This window comes from Puntigrus tetrazona, chromosome 1 (assembly GCF_018831695.1).
Source record: "Puntigrus tetrazona isolate hp1 chromosome 1, ASM1883169v1, whole genome shotgun sequence".
NCBI classification, from domain to species: Eukaryota; Metazoa; Chordata; class Actinopteri; order Cypriniformes; family Cyprinidae; genus Puntigrus; species Puntigrus tetrazona.
The window spans coordinates 22177576-22201971 of NC_056699.1; the positions used below are offsets into that span (position 1 = coordinate 22177576).

At 35.9% G+C, this 24396-nt stretch overlaps 1 protein-coding gene across 1 annotated transcript in view; it reads right to left on the minus strand.

Moving 5' to 3' along the window:
- grin2bb (glutamate receptor, ionotropic, N-methyl D-aspartate 2B, genome duplicate b) overlaps positions 1–24396 on the minus strand; it is an 89313-nt gene that overhangs the window by 31366 nt on the left and 33551 nt on the right. The window contains 3 exon segments of the mRNA XM_043246587.1: positions 855–1047; positions 1788–2058; positions 7109–7252. Coding sequence (XP_043102522.1) covers positions 855–1047; positions 1788–2058; positions 7109–7252 — 608 coding nt within the window.

Genomic DNA, 24396 nt, shown 5'->3' on the forward strand with positions numbered 1-24396 from the left:
CAGCATACTAAGTGATTTTTTACCAGTAATGGCAATATTGATTACATGATTCGATCATTTTGACACGATACAAAAGGACAACAATGTATTTTTTAACTAAAATGGGTAAAAACAGAAATCTCCAAAACAAGCTTATATTTAAGTGAAATGCACCACCATTTAAAACTTTGGGGCTGGTAAAGGAGTCTTCTATGCTCACCAAGGCTACATTTTTTGAAAATGGCAACAAATTATAATGAATATTTTCTATTTAACTACACTTTAAAATGTAATTTGTTCCTGTGGTGGTAAAGCAGAATTGTCAGCATCTTCAATGCCACACGAACCTTCAGAAATCAATCTAATGCTGATTTGCTGCTCAAAAAACATTTCTTCTTCTTATTGTTGTTACAAATGCCTCGAAACCATGGTGTTGTTTTTCAGGATTCTTTGAATGAATATGAATAGAGACTGCAAAAGAAAAGCGTTTAAAACGGAAATGTCTGTATTGATACTTAAAAAAAATATCTAAAACTTCCTGACCCCAAATTTTTCAATGGTATGTCAAAAATGTCCTCACGAAAATAACCCTCATTATCCCAAAGTGCTGTATAGATGGATGTTCCATGAAAGATCTGTTTTCTGCAGGACCTACAGCACCTAAGACCAGCCGTGAACGTATGTATGCATGTACAGTATGTTTGTGCACCTGTCTAGGGCTCTTTACCCTTTTCAAAACACTCCATTAGTTCGGAAACCCTCCTGAGCAGGTGTTGCAAGTGTGTGTATGCTGGCAGGACTGCCTGTGTACGTGTATGATTGCAGACCCCAGATGTCAGTGTTTGAACCCTGGCACCCCGCTAAGCCTGACTCACCTCAGCACCTCGTTGGGGTTTCCTGACTTGCTGCCTTTCTTGTCAGGTGCGCCGTGGCATCCAGACTTAAGCAGCGTGTGAGGACCCCGATCCAGCATCATTGTGGAGGTTGCCATGGCGATTATGGCTACAGCATCACGCACTCGAGCCTCCAGTCCATAGTCCCACTCATCGTAGGAAACAGAGATCAAACCTGAGATACAGGAAGTAGAAATTCAGTAAATACAATCATCTGAAATATACAGTATGTGTAGTTTAGATAAATTGTATTTCTTTTTTATTTATTAATTTCATGTACACCTGGTTAAGCAATATTTCTCATTTAAATTGACATTACTTAGGTTTAAGTTGTCATAACATTTTTATTAATTTTTGAACTTATTAATATTTAATTAATTTAGAACTTTTATATACTGAAAAATTTAATTATCATATTAATGTTGTGTTAATTAAAATTCTGGCCAATATTAACAAGCTGCTGAGTACTAAAGGACAGCAATCAAAAATCAATTTTCAGTCAGAAATTGCTAGTAAACAATAGCAAAGAAATAGTATGCAACACTAAATTAAATGAGATTATATAGAGATGTATCAGTGCTGTCAAATGATTAATTGTGATAAATCCGAAATAAAGGTTGTTTAACATAATAAATGGGCACAATACACATTCAATTATTATGTATATATAAGTACAAATAAATGCATGTATATATTTAAAAATATATATTTTGTTTATATATTAAATATATATGTATATATTTATATAACATATATTAATGTATACACATATATAATTTCAAGATATATAATATAATATAATAGAATAGAATAGAATATATATATATATATATATATATATATATATATATATATATATATATATACACACACACTATATATATATATATATATGTATATATCTCTTATTCTTACCTGTTGGAAAGACGCTGGGTACATTATCTGCATCCCCTGTCACCAGAGATGGTACGATCCAGGTGTAGCCGTAGCCAGTGAGGCCGACAGAATGTGCCACCTCGAAAATGGTCATGGCTTCTTCTTTAGTGCAGTACAGTAGTATAACAGGACTTTGGAGCTTCTTCATCTGATTCTGGATCTTTGAATCGCCATCGTCTACTGACATGTCCAACAGCAGCACCTCTTCCAGCTCCCAGCCAACAAAACTGTTCTCGATGGTACTCCGGATCTGGATGAAGGCAAAACAGACAAAGAAAGATGAAAAACGGCATGTCCTGTAACACCCTCCTGCTGCCTCCAGCTCTTTTTGCTTTTGTTCTTTAGATATAAAGATAAGGGAAAGTTTTAAAAGAAAACTGACAAAAAGTCAACAAGAGAGAAAGAAAGGGAAAACTAAATTTTTATTTAAAGGAATAAACACTAATCATAAAAAACGAAATTCCCTATCATGCACTTCATCCAGATACCAAACTTTTTTTTTTTTTCATCTCTATGATTTGTAAAGAAGCAGACCTAACCCACATTTCAAAATACACAGAACTCTTCTGCTCTGCTCTGTCTGAGGAGACAAAGAGAAATTAAACTGCATTTCCTCATAACAAATTGTTCAAACACGAGTCCACAGAGATGCTTTCCATTATTATCTACTGCAGTCAGAACTAGAGGAAGATGAAATGATCGTACCCACTATTCTGATGATGCATATTTCTGTATCGCCCCAATATTTCCAGCCAATTTGACAGCCTTGCAAATTGCACTGACAGTATCATTACACACATGCAGTCAAGTGCAGTGAGCATCCGGTACCACGGGGCTAAATCTACAAAAATGACTGGTACACTGATGTTCTGACATTGAAATTCCACTCTACTGAAAGATCAATATATTTACATCTGAAATATGTTCGTTTCATTTATACGTTTTCAGTATTATTATTATTTTTTGTGATATTTTACTTGTTCTTAAACCTACAAGAATTTCTCTCTTCTGCTGAACAAAAAAGGAGGTATTTTGGAAGCTCTCAAAATCCATAATGGTTTTTTTTAACGTACCGTTGAAGTCAAGAGAGCAGCAGCTGTGTATTTAGCAACATTTCTGTTTCCGCAGAAGAAAGACATAGCGGTTCTGGACAGGGTTACATTTTTCCACCTAATTTTCTGAATTATATCTGTCACTGAAAATCATTTTTTAATAGTTTTAGTTAAATTTAACACTGATTCATACTGTAGCTGAATTTGGGCATTAGTATGCATGCAAAGTATAACAATGGATATTATTTTCATGTTTTAAAAAGATTAACAAGTGTGTGAATCGAGCGTGCATATCCAATTGACAACGATGAATTAAAAAAACAAGCAACAACAAAAAACCTGAAATTGGCTGATATTCGCTGAAAACTGATATTTTTCTGACACATTTTTAATTCCTCATTTAAAATACCAAGGTATGCCCAAAAAGTAATTAACAAAGTGCAAAGAATAAAAACAGCACTGATACTGCAGCGACCGAGGATATTGCAGAAGATGAAGGGCCACAAATAGGAGGCACAAGAAAACTGTCTGTGTGGAAAAGGAGAGTAACGGCACTGGACATAATTTGTTTGAGCTTTTGGAATGGCCTGAACCATTGTTCCTCTCCCAGGGGACGGCAACACAAAGCCTGGCACTGGTCTCACTGGTAGAGCATCAAACACCTGCCTGCTATACACCTGCAAGAACATCAAGAGCCGGCAGCATGAGCCTCCTCTGGACCTCTGCTTGCATCGCCCTGAGGTTGCTCCTGATTTGGAGAATTACTGAAAGTACAGTAGAAATCAAAGAACACAGTCCTGGCCATTGCACTACTTTATCCACAGCACCGTGGTCCACTGCGTTGACAACAATTGGTTGCAGCCAATATGCAATATGCAATATACGGTTACACTTTATTTTGATTGTCCACTTTAGACATTCTACTAACTAGCTTTGTAACTACACGTGTATTAGCTTTCAGAGTAGACTGTTATGGCGGGTTTAGGGTTAGCAGAATAAGTTGACATATACTTGCAAAGTTTCTCATTGTGGACCATACAAAATAAAGTGTTATTAAGCAGACAGACTACTAATACTCTGATAGTTGACATGTAGTTAGTAGTTAGTTACTGTTCGTAGGATGTCTGAAGTGGGCTATCAAAATAAAGTGTCACCCAATATGCATTTCTACAACTGTCTCATTTCTAAAGCAGTCTTATTTTACTATTATACTATTAAACTTTTTTTATTGCACTTCTGTTTTGATCAACTAAATATTTCAATAGTTTAAGTTAACAACAATAACAACCTTGTTCTGAAAACTATTTTCCTAGCATGAATCAAAAGGGTCAACGGTACTATTAAAGGGCTTGTATACAAGGCTAAAGGCGCATACTGTGAGACGGCTGTGATGAATGAACAGAAAGACTGTTACAGGGAAACTTCCAGTAGTCATCGTTTACTCACCCTCATGTCATTTCAAAGCCGTTTGACTTTCTATCTTGCGTGCAGACTCTTTTCTGTTGCCACATGGCTTGAGAATGACATAAGGGTCAGTAAATGATGACACAATTTCATTTTTGAGTGAACTAAGCCTTGAAATCAAAAACAATAAGCACTAGTTCCTATATAGGAGCGATATATAGTGAAAGTAAGGAGAGGACGGGTGTATTAGTTTTGACAGGAGCACTAGCATACAGAAGATAGAGGAGAGGAAGAGAGCATTAGTTGAGACAGGAGCATTGGCAAACTCCTGATGATGAAAGAGACTCGAACCGCAGCGGCTGGCGTCCCAGCGGGAGTTAGAAACTCTGTATTAGGGTGTGAATCCAACCAGCTTGAGTTTCCAGAATTAGGGGCAGTGAAGCAAACAGCAGTCCGGGGATTCACGAGATCCCCTTCTCAATTTGGCCAAATTGGTGTAGTAGGTGAGTGTTTATACACCCTGATGACACATTTCAGTGATTTGAGAAACAAGAGCAGGCTCTGAATGGACTGTTTGGTGGGATTATGAACGTGAGCCATTTAAACTGAGATGTGCTTCTTCTGACCTCTCGAAACAAATCACCTGGCAAGCCCTAGCAAGCACACGGTAACATGCTAAAAACACGAGGAACGTCTTAGCACGCACACTGCAAAGCCTTTCTGCACCACTCCAAATTCCTTCAGAAATAAAATTCTAAATTCTGTGTTGAACAACTTTAAAATGATAAAAAAAAAAAAAAAAAAAAAAAAATATATATATATATATATATATATATATATATATATATATATATATATATATATATATATATATATATATATATATATATATATATATATATATATATATATATACACACACACACATTATATTAATACATTGTTTTACATTTTTTTCACAGTTTTACTATTTTTAATGCATGTTTTAACAAATGAATGCAGCCTTGGGCCAAATTTTTCAAAAAGAAATAATTAAATGTTGAAATATAGAAATAAATAGTTAAACACATAATCAAATAATTGAATATAGAAATAATGAAATAATGCAGAAAAAAATATATATATATATATATATATATATATATATATATATATATATATATATATATATATATATATATTTTTTTTTTTTTTTTTTTTTTTTTTTTTTATTATTATTTAGTCAATCACTAATTTCCTCCTCCACATTTCATTTGCAGGGTTATTGCTGTTGGCACATCACCTTTCAAACTCAGCTTCAAACTGGTCATCTTCCTTGTTTAAAAAACCTTTTCAGCTGCACACCTCTAAAGACGGTTGCATACCGGACGAGTGTCCTGAGCTGAATGCCGCCGCAGGTTGTTGTACACTCATAGAAAACAACCTGTTCCTATTTTGAAGACATGGCACGGTGCTCTCTGTCTGGTCTGCAACCGTCTCTAGGCATGTGAATCTTTCTCAGTAGAATTGACCGTTCACAAGACCAACCCTCCTTAGTTACTGTTGCCATGCCAGACAAACTATGCAGCTCACGTGTTCTCATGCAGTGAAAAGTACTTTTGCAGAGCAAAGAGAAAACTGACAACACAGCGACAGACAAGACAGCAGGTTAATTCTGAAACAAGGGACTCTCAGCTTTAACATTGTGTAATTTTTAAAGAAATTCAAACAATAAATATTGTTTTGTGGCTCTAATGTCTTGTGACAGATCTCTTTATTCCCACTATTCAAACATGTGAAATGATCTTTTCACATTAACTTAAAAGACGAAATGAACATGAATAAACATCAGAAAGTGTTTTATTTCCATTGCGGATCACTTTTCACACATTTTTCAAGTTTAAGCTGACTGAAATTAAACTGTGGTTAAGGCAGAAGGGATACAGCTGCAGCTCCTGGGCATATACAAGCTCTATTTACATATTTCCAGAGCAAACAATATATTAAAATGGTGACTCTGGAGTGTCAAAGTGACCGTCTTTTGGCTGTAAATGACCTGTCAGGGTTTAATGAGTGAGAAGATGACATGCGAGAGCTGTATTGAAAACAGATGCACATGTGCATAAACAGATCCCGATCAGAGTGAAGTTTCACTGGAAGAACGTGACCGATTCAAAGTTTGAAGTTGGGTATTAGACAGATATTCAGCCTCAAAAACTTCAATAGATCATTAACAATTTAGAATTATGGCAAAGAAAACGTGTCAAAGACACAACAACCAATCTTGTACCATGTTTGTGATGCGAAAAATAGGAAAAAGACACTTAAACTAGAAAGCAGTTGAGTTAAGAAATTGAGTTTGAAAGTTGCCGACGCCCACTGAGTGACACGAAATGAAATGTGGAGGATATAAAAAATCATGTACTGAATAAATTAATAAATTAAATTAAATAAATACATAAATGAACAAAAAGAATATTAAATACAAAAAAATCAAATGAATAAATATTTATATATTTATTTCTGCATTTATTTATATATTTAAATATTTCATTATGTATTTAACTATTTATTTATGTGTTTTAATATTTATTTCATTATTTAATTTCGAGTAATTTGGCCGTACATATTGGTGAGCATAAAATATTTTTTGGGAAAAATAAATGAAATAAAACAAAATAAAATTCCTACTAACTTTTGCCAATATTTGTTAATAATACTGCTGTCAAATTATTAATGTAAATTAACTTGATCTGTTATATAGTGTATTATTACAGTGAATTATAGTTACAACTGCTTAAATGAACAGTTAAACTGAAATTAAAAAGGAAGTGAATTGGGAAAAAATAAATAGCGACAACTCACCCGATTGACAAAGTCTTGGTATCCAGGGTAGTATGTGGTGACGATGGAGAATATGTACCAGTCATATTCCTCCATTATGTTAAGCATGACAGAGGCCTGCTGCTCTATAGAGGGACCAAACTGGAAGAACATGGAGTGGTCATCCTGCAAGAAACAAAGATACATGCATGCATGAGAACACAGAAGAATCCAGGTGAAGCACATTATAACAGGATCAGCCGGTTTTCAACACATAAAAGGAAGTCACCGAGAGAGTTGAGAATTTGCTTGATCAATCATTTTTAACCCAAGCTCAATGTTTCTTGTGTTCTTCTTGCCTCGAGCCCCGAACCCAAAGTTAACTATCATTTTATTCTTTTCACCGCAGTGACATGTTACTGTGATCGGCAGAAAGAGGGAAGAGAGACGTGAACCGCGGTTCGCCGGATCTAACATCTGCTGCATCAAAGCCTTTGAACGAGGCACATTTTGCTCCCTTAACATCTAAATGACCACTTCGCTCCTGAAACAAATCCCAGGCAGCTCAAACGTCAAAACGAAAAGTCCGCAGCACATCGGTGATGAATGATTTCAAATGTTTATAATAAGCGCGTTAACGAACTCTGATACACTGACGCGTGCGTGCGTGCGTTTGTGGGAGCAGTCGGTAGCAAATCAGCCAAAGCGTTTTAAAGCTATGCACACATGTATGACAGCACACTGATGCATGCGTCTGTACATGCCTGTAAATGATTGTTCTGTGTGTGCACTCGTGTGTGAAGTCGGTCGTGGGCGTTTGCCATGTTAGTCATGCCGCATGGCAAAATCTCACAGTCTCTGTGTCTCTCTCTCTCTTTCAGGTCTCCACGCTCTACTCAACATCAAAGCCACTCCCCTGGGGTCCGAGATGGACTGATCCGTTACCTTGATTTGGCTTTAATGAGGTAACAACACTGATGGGGCTGCGAGCTTGTTAATCTAAAGGCTGTGGCATAATGTTTTTACGTATGTGTTTATACGTTCTTGTTTTGTGGATTTTCACTAAATGTTTAATGTGCGCCTGATTTGCCGGCGCGTGCACGTGTGCCTCTTTAATTTGATGACTTCTGTTCATTTACGTGCCCCTAATATTAATTTCCCTTACTTAATTCCTCCTTTTCCGTTTTCGGAGTTGATCCCATCAGGAGAGGTGGGACTCCAGTCACGGGGTCAGTCAGATTTCTTTTTCGAAAAGGAAATGAGCTCTTACTCATCAAGCAAGAATTAAAGTGATCCATAATGAAAGAAAAAAATAAATAAATCAATAAAAAATTCTTTCTATTCATTAGTTTTTTTCAGCAGCTTTCAGCAGCACAACCGTTTTTAACATTGGGATGGAAAATTCATGTTTCTTATTCAGCTTTGTTATCACAGAAATGAATGACATTTATTATTAAGTATATAAAAAAATTAAAATAGAAAACCATTCTTGTAAAATATAATTTAATTAGTGCTAATTGTGGTTAATTGCATCCAAAATAAAAGTTTGTGTTTAAATAATATATGTATATAATACCCTTGATTAATCATTTGACAACACTAAATATAATATCTATTAGTGTTTTCAATTAAACATTAATGAAAAAGGCAACATAATTTTTTTTTTCATATTAAAACCATTGTTTATACAATTGCAATTGCAGTGTAAATGCAGATGCAGCTTCAGAAAAACTAAATGAAAATAAATCATGACCTAATAATACGGCGTAATAAATCGTACGCTGAATCAAATAAAACACTTCTTTCTAAAGCTATTTTCTGATGCTTTCTCATTTAACACAATAACAACTTACAGTTTTTTGGGGGCAATTTCTCAGCCAGAAACGATGTGCAATTAATTTGATTTCCAATATTTTCCGCTTAAAAAAAATTAATAAATAAAATGAAAACCCTTATAATGTGCAACAATACGCCTGCATATCAAGCATTGCATTTGTTTTCTGGGAAGAACTTTGTATTTTCATGACACTGAGCAACTGTTGTATTGTCAAAATGTAAGAAACACAATGTGCTAAAATATTAATGATGCAATTTAGGATTCTACTTCATCCCAAACAGGAGAGAAATCCATCAAGGTTGACCACACATGCTTATTTTACTGACATTTTCTTTTCAGAATAAATGTTGAGTCGACCCATTAGATTCCAAGCTGACGCTCTCCTCACAACGCCGACAACAGCAGCAGCTTACACTTCAGATACACCACTGTGATGAACATGCGAAATGACACACATGGCCTCCCATTTCAACTTTACATTTACGCACACGCATAATATATAGGATACCATGTGTCAGATTTGTTTTCCGGATCATTCCTCTCTAATCCGTCGTTCTACACTTCTGCTCCTCACCCCCTCCCTGTCATCAATCTCCCTCGCTCCGCTCCTCCTCTTCATCCGTTCTGAGTCTATTCATCTCAAAATGAGCGATCACAGACACATGCATTCCACATGCAAGACTCCCGTTCTTCCATAGCCCGTTTAGCACAATAGAAAGGCCAACCTAGTCATCCACGACTCAATTCAGTCCCGCTCGAGCAGCAGGGAGCTCATCCAGGCCTTGCATTACTATCCTCACACTACTTTCCTCCCTCCCTCTTCAATAATAGAGACTAGCGTCCTGCAGAGGCAGTTTATAAGCAAAGTATCTTTAATATTCGAATGAGAGGCAGAGGCATAAAATAAGTTTCCCACTAACTCTTGACTGCTGGGAGGGGATAACAGCTGAGCTCCTGCCATCGACGATACCGCGCCAGAACAGCATGTCATTAAGAGAGGAAGGGGAGAGATTGAGATCCGTTGAGGAGAGAATGCATCTAAATTCAAGTGAGTCATCAGCTGATCTGACACGATGGATCAAGTATCAGATTGATTGGAAAAAAGAGGCACTTAGCAGCCAGAAAGATGTCTCCGTGTTGCTTCGAGAGCAACCATATTTGTGTTGTTTTATTTTCTTTCTTTCCCATTCAGTTATTTGTAATAATTAGCATTTAAACATGGTATTATTCCATTTCGTTACATAAATCTTTTATTGATTCATTCATTGATCTGTGGTTATATATTATATTATACTCTCTTACATTTTACGTTTGTTTTCAAATTGTTCATTTCGTGATTTTGTGGTTTCCGGGAACATTTGTCTTCGTGCGTAAGACAGTAAGAGAATGTCTCCTAATTTCACGGTTTTTAACACCATGGGATGTTGTTCGGAAGCATTCATTTTTAATGTTATTTCTATAGTTTGTGGTGTTTGTTGGATTTGTGCTGGTCAGATGAAGTTTGACCGAGCTTTAAAACACACGCAACTAAGATTATTTCATTATCATCATTACTCATTACATCTCCTGCTTTCTCTTCCCTGCGTCCCTCTGACCGACTCTGGGGATGATAGAAGACTGTTAATGCTGTTTTTGGTAGTAGATAAAATGTAGTAAAGTACTGATTTTGGGTACCGGAAAATACTTGTTTTTGATGTGTTACGAGTACCAGGCAAAGCATATTCTTTTCTGATGGGTTCAGGCGCAGGAGGTGGGATGTAGTATTCCTGACGTAGAGACTTAACCTTAGATTATTCGTCAGGATGTCAGCATGAACTAATATCTTGGAGTAGTCAGCAGGATGTTGGCACGATCTAACATGCCCTAAGAAAAAGCAGTTCTTAAAGGGATAGTTTACGCAACAATGGAAATTCTGTCATTAATTACTCACCCTTATGTTGTTCCAAACCCATAAGACTTTCGTTTATTTTTGGAACACAAATTAAGACATTTTTGATGAAATCAGAGAGCACACCAGATGCCATTAGAAATATAAATTTGTCTGGTACCCAAATATCAGACAGACCCAGAACAGAGGAAATCATTAAACAGAGTAGTTGTTTTTGTTTTCTTCACACAAAAAGTATTCTCCTAACTTCATAAAATTAGAGTTGAACCACTAATAACGTCAAATGGACAATTTTAATGATTTCTCCACTAACTGAACATGTCAGTTTCATTTTGTACTATAGATTTCATCAAAACCATCTTATTTTGGGTTCTGAAGATGAACAAAGGTCTTACAGGTTTGGAACGACATAAGGGTGAGTAATTAATGACTGAATTATCCCTTTAGAAATTCTGCATTATAATTTCTGTTTCAGATTACTCAGTGAATCCAATTCCTTAATAGTTTGACCAACTTTGATGTTTACACAGACTAGTCTAAGTCTGGTCTTAACTGTGTAGAAATCACTGATAATTAAAGAAACCAAAAAATCCCAAAAATGTGGTTACATTTATTTTCATAAAATATCTATCCATAAGAACAAGCAGTCAGAAACCACACAGTTTTAAGTTGTGTGTGTGATAAATCATCTCATTCGAATAATTTGCTTGATAATTAGACTACGATGACTGCACTTTATGTCTTTGATTCACTAAAAAGAACCAGGTCGTAAGTGTCACCTTTTGATTTGTAACAGTAATTTCAACATTCATAACTTTCATTTTACAAGTGATAAATACAGTTATTCTGAAATGGCGCACAGTTAGGAAATACCTGCAGACTGTTCATAGCCTGACACGTTCCAATCAAAGTTCTTTTCCAGAAATGCATTAAATTAAAATAAAGGCTTTTTAAGTTTTTTTTATCAGAAGCAGTATCTCAGATAATCATTTTTCTACATTGAAACTCAACCAAGAGAGCACCTTTTGTGATTTTCTACAACAATAGAAAGAGGCCCTTCCAGCAAGAAGTGCTCCAAAATCTATTTCTTAACACGGATTCAGATATAGGTTTGAATAATAAAAATTAGATGAGAAAAAGAACAGACGAGAGCGAGAGAAAGAGAGAAATGAAAAGGTGGAAAGAGAGAGCGGGATAAAAATGAGAGTCAAGAGTCCAGAATTCTTAATTTGACTTCACTGTGTCTTCTGGGTAAAGTTGATGTACCATTACCTCCGTCGCTAAAGACGGCGTCTTTCCTCTACAACTGTGTTGACAAGATAGTTTAGATTTAACTCCTCAGAACACCAGTGGCATTAGCACAACCAAACGGAGCTCGTGCTGAGCAGAAAAGAGAGAGACGGAGACTCGCTCTCCAGAAGGTCACTCGCAGCATTAACAGCCTCTGCTGCTGCTGCTGCTGCTGCTGGCTTGTTACGCCTGGCAGCGATCACGGAGCTGTCCGACTTATAAACTACAGAGAGAAAGAGCACAACCTTGATCGCCGAAGATAAAACATTTATCAAAATTAAAGCACACAGGTACACTTAAGATCAAAGGGAGGAAGAAAACTATGTGGAAGAAGAAAAACAATTGCACAGAATAATTGAAAAGAGACGTCTGAATTATGTACAAACCCCTGGACTAAATAAAATTACTGTACGCTAAAAGTAAAAGCCTTATATATAATAGATGGATACTTAATGTTACAATAGAAAGAAAGAAAGAAAGAAAGGTAAAATTAAACAACCTTAAAAAGACGAAAGAAAAGAGAGAGAGAGAGAGAGAGAGAAAGAGAGAGATGAGAAAAAAACGATACAATGATAAAATGATGAATAGAATGATAGATAAAAAGAACGAGAGACAGATTAAAAAAGCAATACAATGATAGAACAATAGAATGACAGAATAGACAGAACGATAGAAGATAGAGAAAAAGAACGACAGGTAGATAAAAACAATAGACAGATATAGAAAAAAGAACAACAGATAGATAGGTAGATAGATAAAGAAAAAAGAATGATAGATACAAAAGTAATGACAGATAGATAAGAACGATAGACAGACAGAAAAAAGAACGATAAAGAAAAAAGAATGATAGATAGATATGATAGATATCAGATAGATATCAGATAGATAGATAAAAAGAACGATAGACAGATATAAAAAACGAGAGAAAAAAAGAACTTTAGTTACTGTAGATATACAGATAGGGGAAAAAAGAACGATAGATACTTTAGATAGATAGATAGATAGATAGATAAAGAAAGAACCACAGATACTTTAGACAGACAGACAGACAGATAGATAGATAGATAGATAGATAGATAGATAGATAGATAGATAGATAGATAGATAGATAAAGAAAGAACCACAGATACTTTTGACAGACAGACAGATAGGTAGATAGACAGATAGATGATATAGAAGCACTGTACTACAGTAATACAGAGCAGAACTAGGGCTGTACTGTAGAACGGGATGTGATGACTCATAAGTCACGCAAGGGGTTTCAGAGAAAGAACGAAAAGAAGAGAAAGAAGGAGCGAGAGAGAGAGAGAGAGAGGGAAGCACGAGACACAGAGGAAGAGAGAGAAACGACAATAAAAAGAGAGTCTTGTTCATAACAACCCGAGCCATCAAAGGATTAGAGCGGCGGTGGGCCGTCACAACTCACCCCCTCAATCTTCTGCTTTTGTTGTGAGTGTTTCACATAATGAGGCTGATGTTTTAATAGACTTTGTGAATTATGGTGGATCTGGAAAATCAACTGAGCATCTTACTTTAATATCGGTCTGAAAAGCAGCTGAGCGGCTCTAGAAATGCTGTTTTTGATCTGAACGAGAGTCAGAAAAGCCTTCTCTCTAAACATTGCGTCAGGAAAACAATCTTTATCTACAGAGTATTTGCTCAAAAGCACAAATCTCTGAAACACACATATAGCCCAGACTGCTGCAGAAGTAACAGCATTCTTACTCTTTCTGTATCTTATTTCTTATTTAAAAAGGCCTTATTTCCCAAGGCAATATGCACCATAAACAATCAATAGGCTCCACTGCATGTCCAGCTGTTCATTTAGTTCCCGTGCTGCTGTAGCTCCAACACAAACACACACAACACTGCGTCATATACTTTGGGAGGTGTTCGTGCCTTAGTGAAACACAAAAAAAATACTTGTGCTTTTCTGCTTTTACACTTCCATGGGCACACTGTTTGTTTTATGGTCCTGTACCCAACAGTCTGAAGCATCTCTCTGCCCGGGTCTTTCTACAGGACAGGCGCCATCTGTGTCCCTCAGGTACAGTTGTGTGGGAATTATAAGGTAAACAGTGGACAGTGGATCCTGGGGTTTAGTGTATATAAATAAATAACACTTTCTGAGTGAAAACTAACATTTAAAACAGGTGATCTTAGTATTCTATTTTTAATTTATTCATAGAAAACTGAACAAAAGTATAATATTGCATTAATATTATTATATGTATAATATTATTATAATTACATAATTTATTATATGTAAATATATTACATATAATATGTGCAAATATACATTTATGAGATTTTGAGATCTCCTATGTTTAGGTTCAGTAATTGTAACTTGGAAAATGGATTTAAAATGTTTATATGAGTTTATATATTAGTATATAATCACAATTTACATGCATTATGTATGCACAACATATCTTTCTTAATATATATGTAACTTAAATACATGTGCTTGTTATTTATTATATAAATAATAATATATACAGTACACATATAGTACATATATTATGTAAGCAAAAACTTCTTTGAATATATTATACATATATATATATATATATATATCAATCATAGAATTATAAGTCATATAGAATTATACAGTTCAGTTTAAATTCTCCTTTTTGAAAGCAAAAAGGCACCGGTTCCACAGAATCCCCCAATCTTTCTTGCCTTTTTAAGCCTCTCTGTTTCTCCTCTAATCTTCCCAGAAATAATTATTTTCATGTTATTCTGAACCATCAACATATTGTGCTTGATCATCATATCTTATTTAAGGGCCTCCCCCCCTCAATCTCTAATCAAACACACACTGAATTAATTACATGTCACATATGACGCATAATTAACGTGAAACAACCTTAATTCCCATTATACGGCCCCCTCCCATCGGCGCTCTTAAATCTAATTTTTTAAAAAGCTTGTCTTTGATTGAAACACGGGGCTATTTCCGTCCAGCAGAGATAATTCCTATTTTTCTCCCCGTGCATCTCCTCTCCCCTTTTCTCACACTCTCTTCTCTGTTCCCGAGGCCCCCCGAATTTCGAGGATAAAGCAAAGAACGTATTCAGCCATAGGTGTGAGTGACGTCTAGACGCCTTTTCTCAATAGTGCCATGAGCCCGAGGTGCAAGATCTGCGTTAATCAACATTGTGGAGGTAAACAGTACCGTAAAAGCACTAAAACTCCCCTCGCATTCATTTCTATTACAGCCAGAGTGGATATTGATAATGCACTAATGCGTGTGGCACGACGCCGCTACTTCTCTCTGCTGAGCGGAGTCCTGGAGCCCCGCATACAAGATGAATCATTGCGTAAGCTGTTGAATGTAAAGCCTTTTGATGGAGATTACACTCTGTCAAAGCGACACAGTAAATTGTGGTTTAAAAAGCTGGTCACGTATCTACTGATATGTAAGGAACTAGGGCTGAAACAACTTACTGGTAAAATCAATATTTCCCGAGAATCCACAGAAAACCTTTTTCAGTGACGTCACTTTGCAGAAATGAAAAAAAGTACAGTAGAGGATGCATGATTTAATCCAAATAAATTGCTATATTTATTTGCGTCGTTACAGTTAACCAAAATCAAACCACAAAACTATATTCGTTGCTTTAAGAAAAAGAAAAAAAAAAAAAGCTAAAACATTCTCCAGTTTAATTTAATATGAAGTCGTAAAACAACTAAAACTTATGTTCTAAAATTATAAAAACTACATTTGAAAAACAAGAGCCCCAAATTAACAGCAAATAAAAATAACAAAACGAAATGATTCAAACTTCAGCTATAATTAAAATGAAGAAAATTTTACAATAAAGATAATAATATTGAAATTATACGCTCAAATAACAGTGGAGAGTTTGAAATGTTGCTATTTTGCATGATTCTATGGCTGCCTTGCTTTGTTTTTCTATACATCTATTCAAGTGCTATTCATTTCAGTTCAACACTGGATATACTGTATGTATGGTTATGTACTGTTTTTACATTTAGATTACTTTATCCTTCATCAAACGTGCACTTAAAGTTCATCTTCAAAATGACTTATTTAATAATCCTCTTAAATGCAGCCTTTAGAAAGTCAGGATAAATATACATTTTTCATGCTGTCATAATGTTCTGTTGCCTACATTAAGTGCATTTTAAAGATTTTGATATTTTAAATGATATAAATAAATTATAAAAATATATTATATATTAAATAAAAAAATCTAAATACATTTACGTCTGTACAAATGTAAGAAATAACAGACAGATAAACTGAATAGCTGCATACCTATAAACACTTCATTTGTTAGCACAGGCCTCTGTATCAGCCTAATAACATAAACGACACTCAGGGATGCAAACTGTTGTCTAGTTAATAACTTAGTAAGATAACGCCCATGTATTAGCCATAGGCAATGGCCTAAGTTTCTATGTCAGAAACACAATGACCTCATTTTCTTTCCCCTTTTTGCTCTTTTTCAAGTTTTTCCTGCCTCAAGGCCCCTCTAAGGGAAATGAGAGCAAAGACTTTCACCCCCTCCTCACTTCTCTGATCCCTCATTCTTGCTGTTTTTCTTCCAGAGAAAATGAGATGTGCTACCAGGCTCATTAATTGTTGAAACTTTCTCTTCCATTATCAGTCTTGGCTGCATCATGTCTTATTCGTCTTGTCACCAGCGCTGTCAGCCCGTCTCCCTGTTGTCTATTACCTCCTCCCTCTGTCTTTCAACCTGGACTTTATCTTCTCTTTTCTCTCTTTTGCTTCCCTCCTTTATGTCTCTTTCTTCGGGAAAGTCAATAACACGAAAGTTCCTCCCTCACATCTCTACCTTCTTCCAAACCCCTCATCATTTCTATCTCTCCCTGAACAAAACCAATTGTTCCCCGCTCTCCGTGTCTGAGAGGAAGGGAGGAACATTTGAAACCGGTTCCATGAACGAAGCAAACCCTGCCATTTAAACCGGCTACTATGTCTACTACAATTCATGCGCCCACATACTGTATCCATATGTAGTTATTATCATGCCATGCATTTTTGGGCGATACTACTATATCGGCCATACATGGAGACCGGGAATAATAAAACGGAGGATATTTTTTAGATTACTGCGTATCAGAGTTTGGGACGTCAGTTGATGCTGATTTTTGTGCAGGTAGCTATGATGAAGACAAATATCAGGATGTGGCTAATTAAATTAATGATGATAATGATGATGGGGTTCATTATCGCAGTGAAAATGATGAAACATTGGATAGGTCGCACAGTTAGTGTTTGAGATTGACAAACATATTTATATAAGTAAATCTCGCAAATTGTCATGTTCATTCAATATCCCAAGGAGCAGAACAAATAATGCCTATATTAACAATTGGTAAAATTGCTTTTCACCTGTAACCATAGTGACAGTCATAAATCGTGACATCAGAAATGGTGCTTTTCATAACTCACGACAAAAACATGTCGCCAGTTGTGGCTAAAAAGTCACCATTTTTCATATTTACTTTAGCTTGCTTCAGAGGTGCGAGTTGATCCATTTCCTTCATCGTCCTCAATATGCTAACTTTATGTACAATGTTTTAAATACCGTTTACTTGAACTATTCAAAGATTCCAGAAGAAGAAGTCAAAGTTATCAACATAATAAAATAGCAGCGAATCAGCATGTCAGAATGAAGGATCACGTGACACCAAAGAGTAACAACTTTCCCATCCAAAACTTCAAGTACTTTATATATAAAGTTAGGTCTTTTACCAAAGGCCTTGAACACATCTTTTAGGTGCCCACATTTATTTTGTTGATCCTCGTCATGATTTGCTCCCAAACAACAAAAATGAGTCCGAAGACAAAACTAGTAAGCTACAAACAAACTCGAGACATAAGAGAGAACTCCCTTGAGATCAGACATTTTGCTGCACGTTCTGTCCCCCTTCGCTTTAATTGTACCTCCCAAAATAACACAGTGACGTTTACATAGTTTAACATCTATAGTTTTAAAAGCCGGTTGCCCTCCGTGTCTAAATGAAGTGTAAGGTCTCAGCCCCGTTTGCTGAGAGCATCTGCAGCGGACCAAGAGGAGTCACTCCTGCTGAATTTAATGAGACTTCCTGCATCTCATAAAGAAGCAGCAGTTATGCTTCTCTTGGCTCACTAAGTAGGCTTGGCATGGCGCAAAAAGAGAATACATCGCCTTTCCTTCATTAAAAAAACCCTATCTCTCTAATTCTCTCTCCCCATGGCCAATTTTCAACTATTTAATCTTTTACTCTAAATTCATGTGTAATATTCCTAAATTGCCACCCATTTATTTCCGTATTAAAAACCCAAGACTTTGTTGTCCGTTATAATTATCGGTCGCGCTAATAACTCAAGCGCGATAATGAACTCCCAATATTTGCGCAACTAACAATTCTAATATGCCAAGGCCTTTTCAAGCCCCGAGTTTCACTATTAATGTGGGCAGCAGGAAATGAAGTATGAATAATTGAAACCCAAATCTCTTCATTCATGTCCATAACACTAATATACGAATAAATCCCACACTGCCCGGCTCAAATAAAGACGCTATTACTGATCTGCGTGCGGTTTTGCCGAGACATCCCGGTTTGGAAGAAACGGGTTCGTTGCGAAGCTAAATAATACTCTTGAATTCCCATGGTGCTTTTCTCCTCAGGTGATGACTGATTTAATCAAAGCATTGTATTTCTTTGCATTTCATCTGTGGAAACAGAACAAAACGCGCTCGACGGCCACGAGGATCTGTTATCACCAGCTTACACTGAATCCAAGCGCACATTCCCAGCGGTACCGCTAGCCGCGCTAAAGCAACCCTTAGGCTAGTGTTCCTGACCTCTGCCTTTGAACACATGCGAGCGTGGTTATGCAAATCGCTACGGTTATTCAAGCTCCTCCGCAAGCGAAGCGTGTCTCGGCAACGTTCGGTGCCATGTCCTCTCGCAAGATGCATGACACATTTACATAAAGGAGCCAAACATTACGGACGTGCGCATAAACACATTTAAGAAGCGCAATCATACTTCGGGTTCTACAAAGCACAGCTTCCTAGACGTATAAATAAATGCAGGGTGTCATTTTGGATACACTAACAGCACGGAAACCTACAGTCACTCCTAGACACACTAACACAAAGACATTTGTAACCGGAAGGAACGAACTCACACACACAATAAAAATGAAAACAGACATGACTCACCTCATCAGAAAAACACTCACCCCATACACATGCAAACACACACACACACACACACACTGTGACATAGATGTATGAGGCTCAGTCAGACTGAAATAGACTGTAATAACAGGGGGGACTAAAAACACTTCATCTTCCAAAGACACGCGCAAACACACACTTCGACTCTAAACACTTCATCATCCTAAGACACACACCACATGCTCTAAGCACTTCATATTAAAAAGACCCGCGGAAATACGCAAACTCGCACAACGGCGCAAAAAAACACTTTATCTTCCGAAGCAACGGCCGGCATCGCTTAACATCCGAGCGGCTGGGATAATGAATGTCACAAACACGCGTGTGCGGTCTGAGCTTTAAACACCATTATCAGCGAATGCGATAGCAGCCGTTTTCAACCAGGATAAGGAGAACGAAAAAAAAAGCACAATTTCACATTCCTTTTTTTCCCTTTCTTCGATTCGCCACTATTTCTTTTATGTTCTCTTTTTATCTTTTATCCTTTTTTCATCCAATGAATTCGTAATCAAAACAGATCAATCCCCGCTCTCTAAAATTAGGCTTAACCCGTATTCTAATCACAAAGAGCTCTTTACACTTCTCCAGCACTCTCGAGCTGCTCAAATCAATGTTCTCACTTGGATTTTTTTCAAGCCAGCATGAATTGCCATTTGCAGCCTGTTTTATTTCCATAATCTGAAGTATGAATGAGTAAAACTCACAGAAATGTTCAAAAAGAGGGCATATACCAAAAAGTGCTGGACCTAATGGAAGTGAATGATTCGAGACTGCGCTCTAAAAAAATAACGTGTTGGCAACAGTTTGCATCAATTGTTTTGACGGCTTCTAATGACATTATGTTCAACCAACAAAATACATTTAGAGTTAATGGAACTTAATCATTTGTAACACAAATGCATCAATTTGGAACCAATTTATATGATCTTTTTCCAGTTCAAGTCCACAGCCAGCGTAGAAAACACTAAATGTAACTGATTTATCACGTATATTTAATTAAGAAGTAAGATGTTTCTTGTTACAAGTGTTGTCATTGCTAATAGAGTTGATACAAGGGGTCTAAAAACTTTCATACAACAGAAACTCTTAGCGGCATTAAACACTAACAGGTCTTTTCGCTTCACTAAGAAACGCATCAAATAACATGTAATTTCTACTCCTGAAAAGCATGCTGAAAACTAGAAATCCACTACCCAATCTGTAGTTCTCTTTCCCCGCCATTAATGAGATATCTCGTCAGTTAGGTTACAACGCTTTTTTTTATGGCAATCTCTGTTCTAGATGTATTACAGTAAGGAAAGCCTAAGATAATGTAGATCATATATGTAGATCACGCATGTAGATCATGTTTTGACCATTTTTAATCTGACTGGGAAAAAGTAAGCTAGTCAGCCTTTACAGACACAGAAATATCTCAAGTTATGTCTAGGATAGATCGTTAACCCGGCGATATGAATATGAATATGTATCTACATGTGTGTGTGTACGTAATCTATATATAAATAGAGCATATGTGTATATATGTAGGTACATATGTAACCTACATGTGTGTTTAATTATTCATATAATTATTTACAGTTAAACGAATATGATATCTGAATGTATTTTGCATGAAAATGCACTACTGAAAAATGTTTTTTTCTCAGTTTTTTGTTCATAATGTATTTCTGACAAAACCTATCTGCATTCAAGTGATGATAAAGCATGAAAACAAACAATTTTTTTGTTTGAAAGCAGAGGCTTGGTTCTTAATATAATATGTTCATATATGCCTAGCAAAATATATTCTAAAGACTGTCAAATTTAGGTGAAAATTATAAAAAATGCTGGCAGTGGCTGGTAAAAAAAAAAAAGGTGGCGGGGAAAGAATTAAAAGTTAACTAGACAAATTTAATATTAAGTTACTACAACCACATTTATAAAGAAAAGTTCAATTACTCACAATATTAAAGTTAATGTCATGAACAAGATTATTATTTAAACTAAAATCAACAAAATAATGTTCACAACTTAACGGTTTGATTAAATTATTAAATTAGAATAATTAACATGCACCTTGTGGTAACAATCTTTTTTTTTTTTTTTAAAGTGATCAAAAGCTATTTTAATCAAATAACACTGAAATATTTTGATGAATTTTTTTTTTGAAGTGATCAAAAGCTATTTTAATCAAATAACACTGATATATTTTAGGTTCAATACAAGTTACCCAACACAGCATTTGTGGAAAAATGTTGATATCAACTAAACTAACTTCCATTTGTCCCTATACTTTCTTTAAAAAAATAAATACATTTTTTGTTACAGTAGTGTGAATGGGGCTGATCTTTCAGTGTTCAATTACTCACTGTTTGCATGCATTTATAGGATTTTAGTGCACAAAAAATTGCATACTCACCTTTTCAGCATTAAATTACATTTAGTTTGTTGCCTTGACAACACAATGCCTAAAACCCTGACTGCAAAAGTACTTTTTTTTTAATTTCAAAATTAAATTTGCCCTATTTACTTCCATTAAAATACATCTTGCTTTTCTTTAAAAAAAAAAAAAAAAAAGCAAGCCTAAATAATTTTTTGCCACAAATTATGTAAATTCAGCTTGTATTAAACCCAGAATGTTGCTTTTAAGAAAGTAAATAGGGTCATTTTTAATTTAATCGCCTTTGTAGTGAAAGGTGAAGGAAAAAAGAGGCAGGACAATGATAGCTGATCATCTCATTAAAAGGCACGCTTTGTGTCAATACGCAGAGCTCACAGTGCAGCTGAACACATAGAGCGCAAATGGCGGAGACAGCAGGAAAAGGATGGATAGAATAAGTGAAAGAGAAAAAACAAGTGAAAGTGGAGAGGAAAGGGGGACAGTATGGAGGAAGAGTTGATATTTTTCATACCCTTCAACCCCGTATGGTAATTAAATTCTCAGCTCTTTTCAGTTAATAGAGCTCATTAGTAACACAGAGGATAAAGGCAATTAGTCACTTATTGACACATGTAAGCCGTGTGAAAGAGCCAAAATACACACACACACACACACCATGAATTCTCTGCTGAAAGCTCAACGCTTGATCTTTATCAAAAGCACCGGGGTGTGGTGTGTGCATGTGTGCATGCTGCATTAGTATGTATCCAGGGTCTTTAAACTGCCTAAATAATCTCAAGGTAGTGAGAGAAGAGATAAATAGGAGAGAAAATTGGAAACGCTGTAACAGCAAAATGGAGGAAAAATACAGACACAACTTTGAGAGGATGCATGTAACCGGTAAAGTAAAAAAGAAAATACCAACAAAAAAACAATGTGTTTACATTGGTACGACAACATCACTAAAACAGTAACGAATTGCTCAGAAGTTGGAAACATGCCCGAAGATGGTCGCACACCAAACACATCACGTTCAGTTCTAGACTGTAGTCCTAAACAAAACAAAGACAGCAGTACAAAAAAATTTTATTTAATCCAATCAACAAACAGGCAAAAGTTCACTTTTTTAAAAAAAGAGCAAACTAGAAAAAGTGATTTATATTATTTTACAGCTCTATATGGAGCACATGCATACAAAGATTTGGAATCTATGAAAAAAAAATGGTTGCAACACATAAAACCCTGTATTTAATGAATGTATATATTGTAATGTTCATTTACCAAACTGTTGAAGTGCTAATATTTGTACCTTTATAATTTACCGACAGTCACCTTAAATGTGTTCAGGCCTGTAGCCCGCTACTAACTTTTTCATGTTCAAAAATAAGATTTGTCGCTACTTTGCTGTTAAACTCCTCGTATAACTATCTGGATGACATGTATAATTCAGTTTAGACAGTTAGCAAAAATGTTTAGCGTCCCTGGTATGACGTGAACGAGACTTGAGAGAGTTTTGAGGACAGACTGGTTGTGAGTGAAGGTGCAGGCGCAGGCGCATCCTCTGTGTTGCCAGATCCAGCTATTTTAAGCGTTTCTGGATTCATCTTTTCCACTTAATTTAACATTTAACATAAGGTAATGTAGGAAGTTGAAGTTTAGAGTACATATAACGATATGTTTATCTTATCTTATTTGCGAAAGATTGGAAATAATTAGTGCTGCCCCCTAATAGTCGACTAATCATTAGTAGTCGACCATAGTCAACCAAATTTTTATTAGTCGCAGAAAAAAAATCCACAGTTAATAGCTGGTGTACTGTATGGTAGTACAGTGTACATCAGGTGCATCCAACGCTTGCCTATTATTCCTCGACCTCAAATAAGACTTATCATCTGAAATATTTATATATGAATATATATGTAAGTATTTGTTGAAGTGTGTGTGTTGAAGGTAGCGATGCGCTCACTTGTGCTTAAAAAACTGCTCAATTTTGGCCAAACAGATAAGAGTAACAGATCTTCTAACATGTAAAGACTATGTTCATTTGTGTGCACTCGCAATAAAAAAAAACAAAAATAAAAATCGCAGTTCTGTGAAATAACGAAAGCAAACAGGACGTGCTTTTTGCCGTCTCGGTCTGTAAACTTGAGCGTGAAACACACACAGTGTTTCTATGCTTTACAGACATTAAAAATATCTCTATAGAGGGTGAAATGTATACTTTGAAATGAATCAAGTGAAACGGAAAATATTCTCAGATTGCGTAATCCATATGAAACGGGCATACAGGCGCATCATTACTGAAGAGATGCGAGTCTGTGTCGCCGACTACAAAGAAAACATTACTTTATCAAAATATTAAAACCTTAATGCAGTCTCCTTACTGTTTTACACCGGCACATTCATAATCATCACTCCTGCCGGTGCGCTGTGGCAAGCTTTTTGTGTGCACTTGAACACTTAGTAGGCTACAGTTAATTAACGCTCACTTTAAATTATTTTAATGGTTTATTAATAAACATGCCATTAATCGACTAATGCTTAAAATGAATGACTACTGATCGACCAGAAAAATCTTTATTCTGGGACAGCCCTAGAAGTAATTTCGATTTAATGTATTTATTTTTAGTTTTTTGTTTATTTTAGTGGCAATACCTGGCAACACTTCCTATCATGGGTTAGAGCTCTTAATTTTGAACTTTTGAAGTCTATTTTTTTTTCCCAATTCTT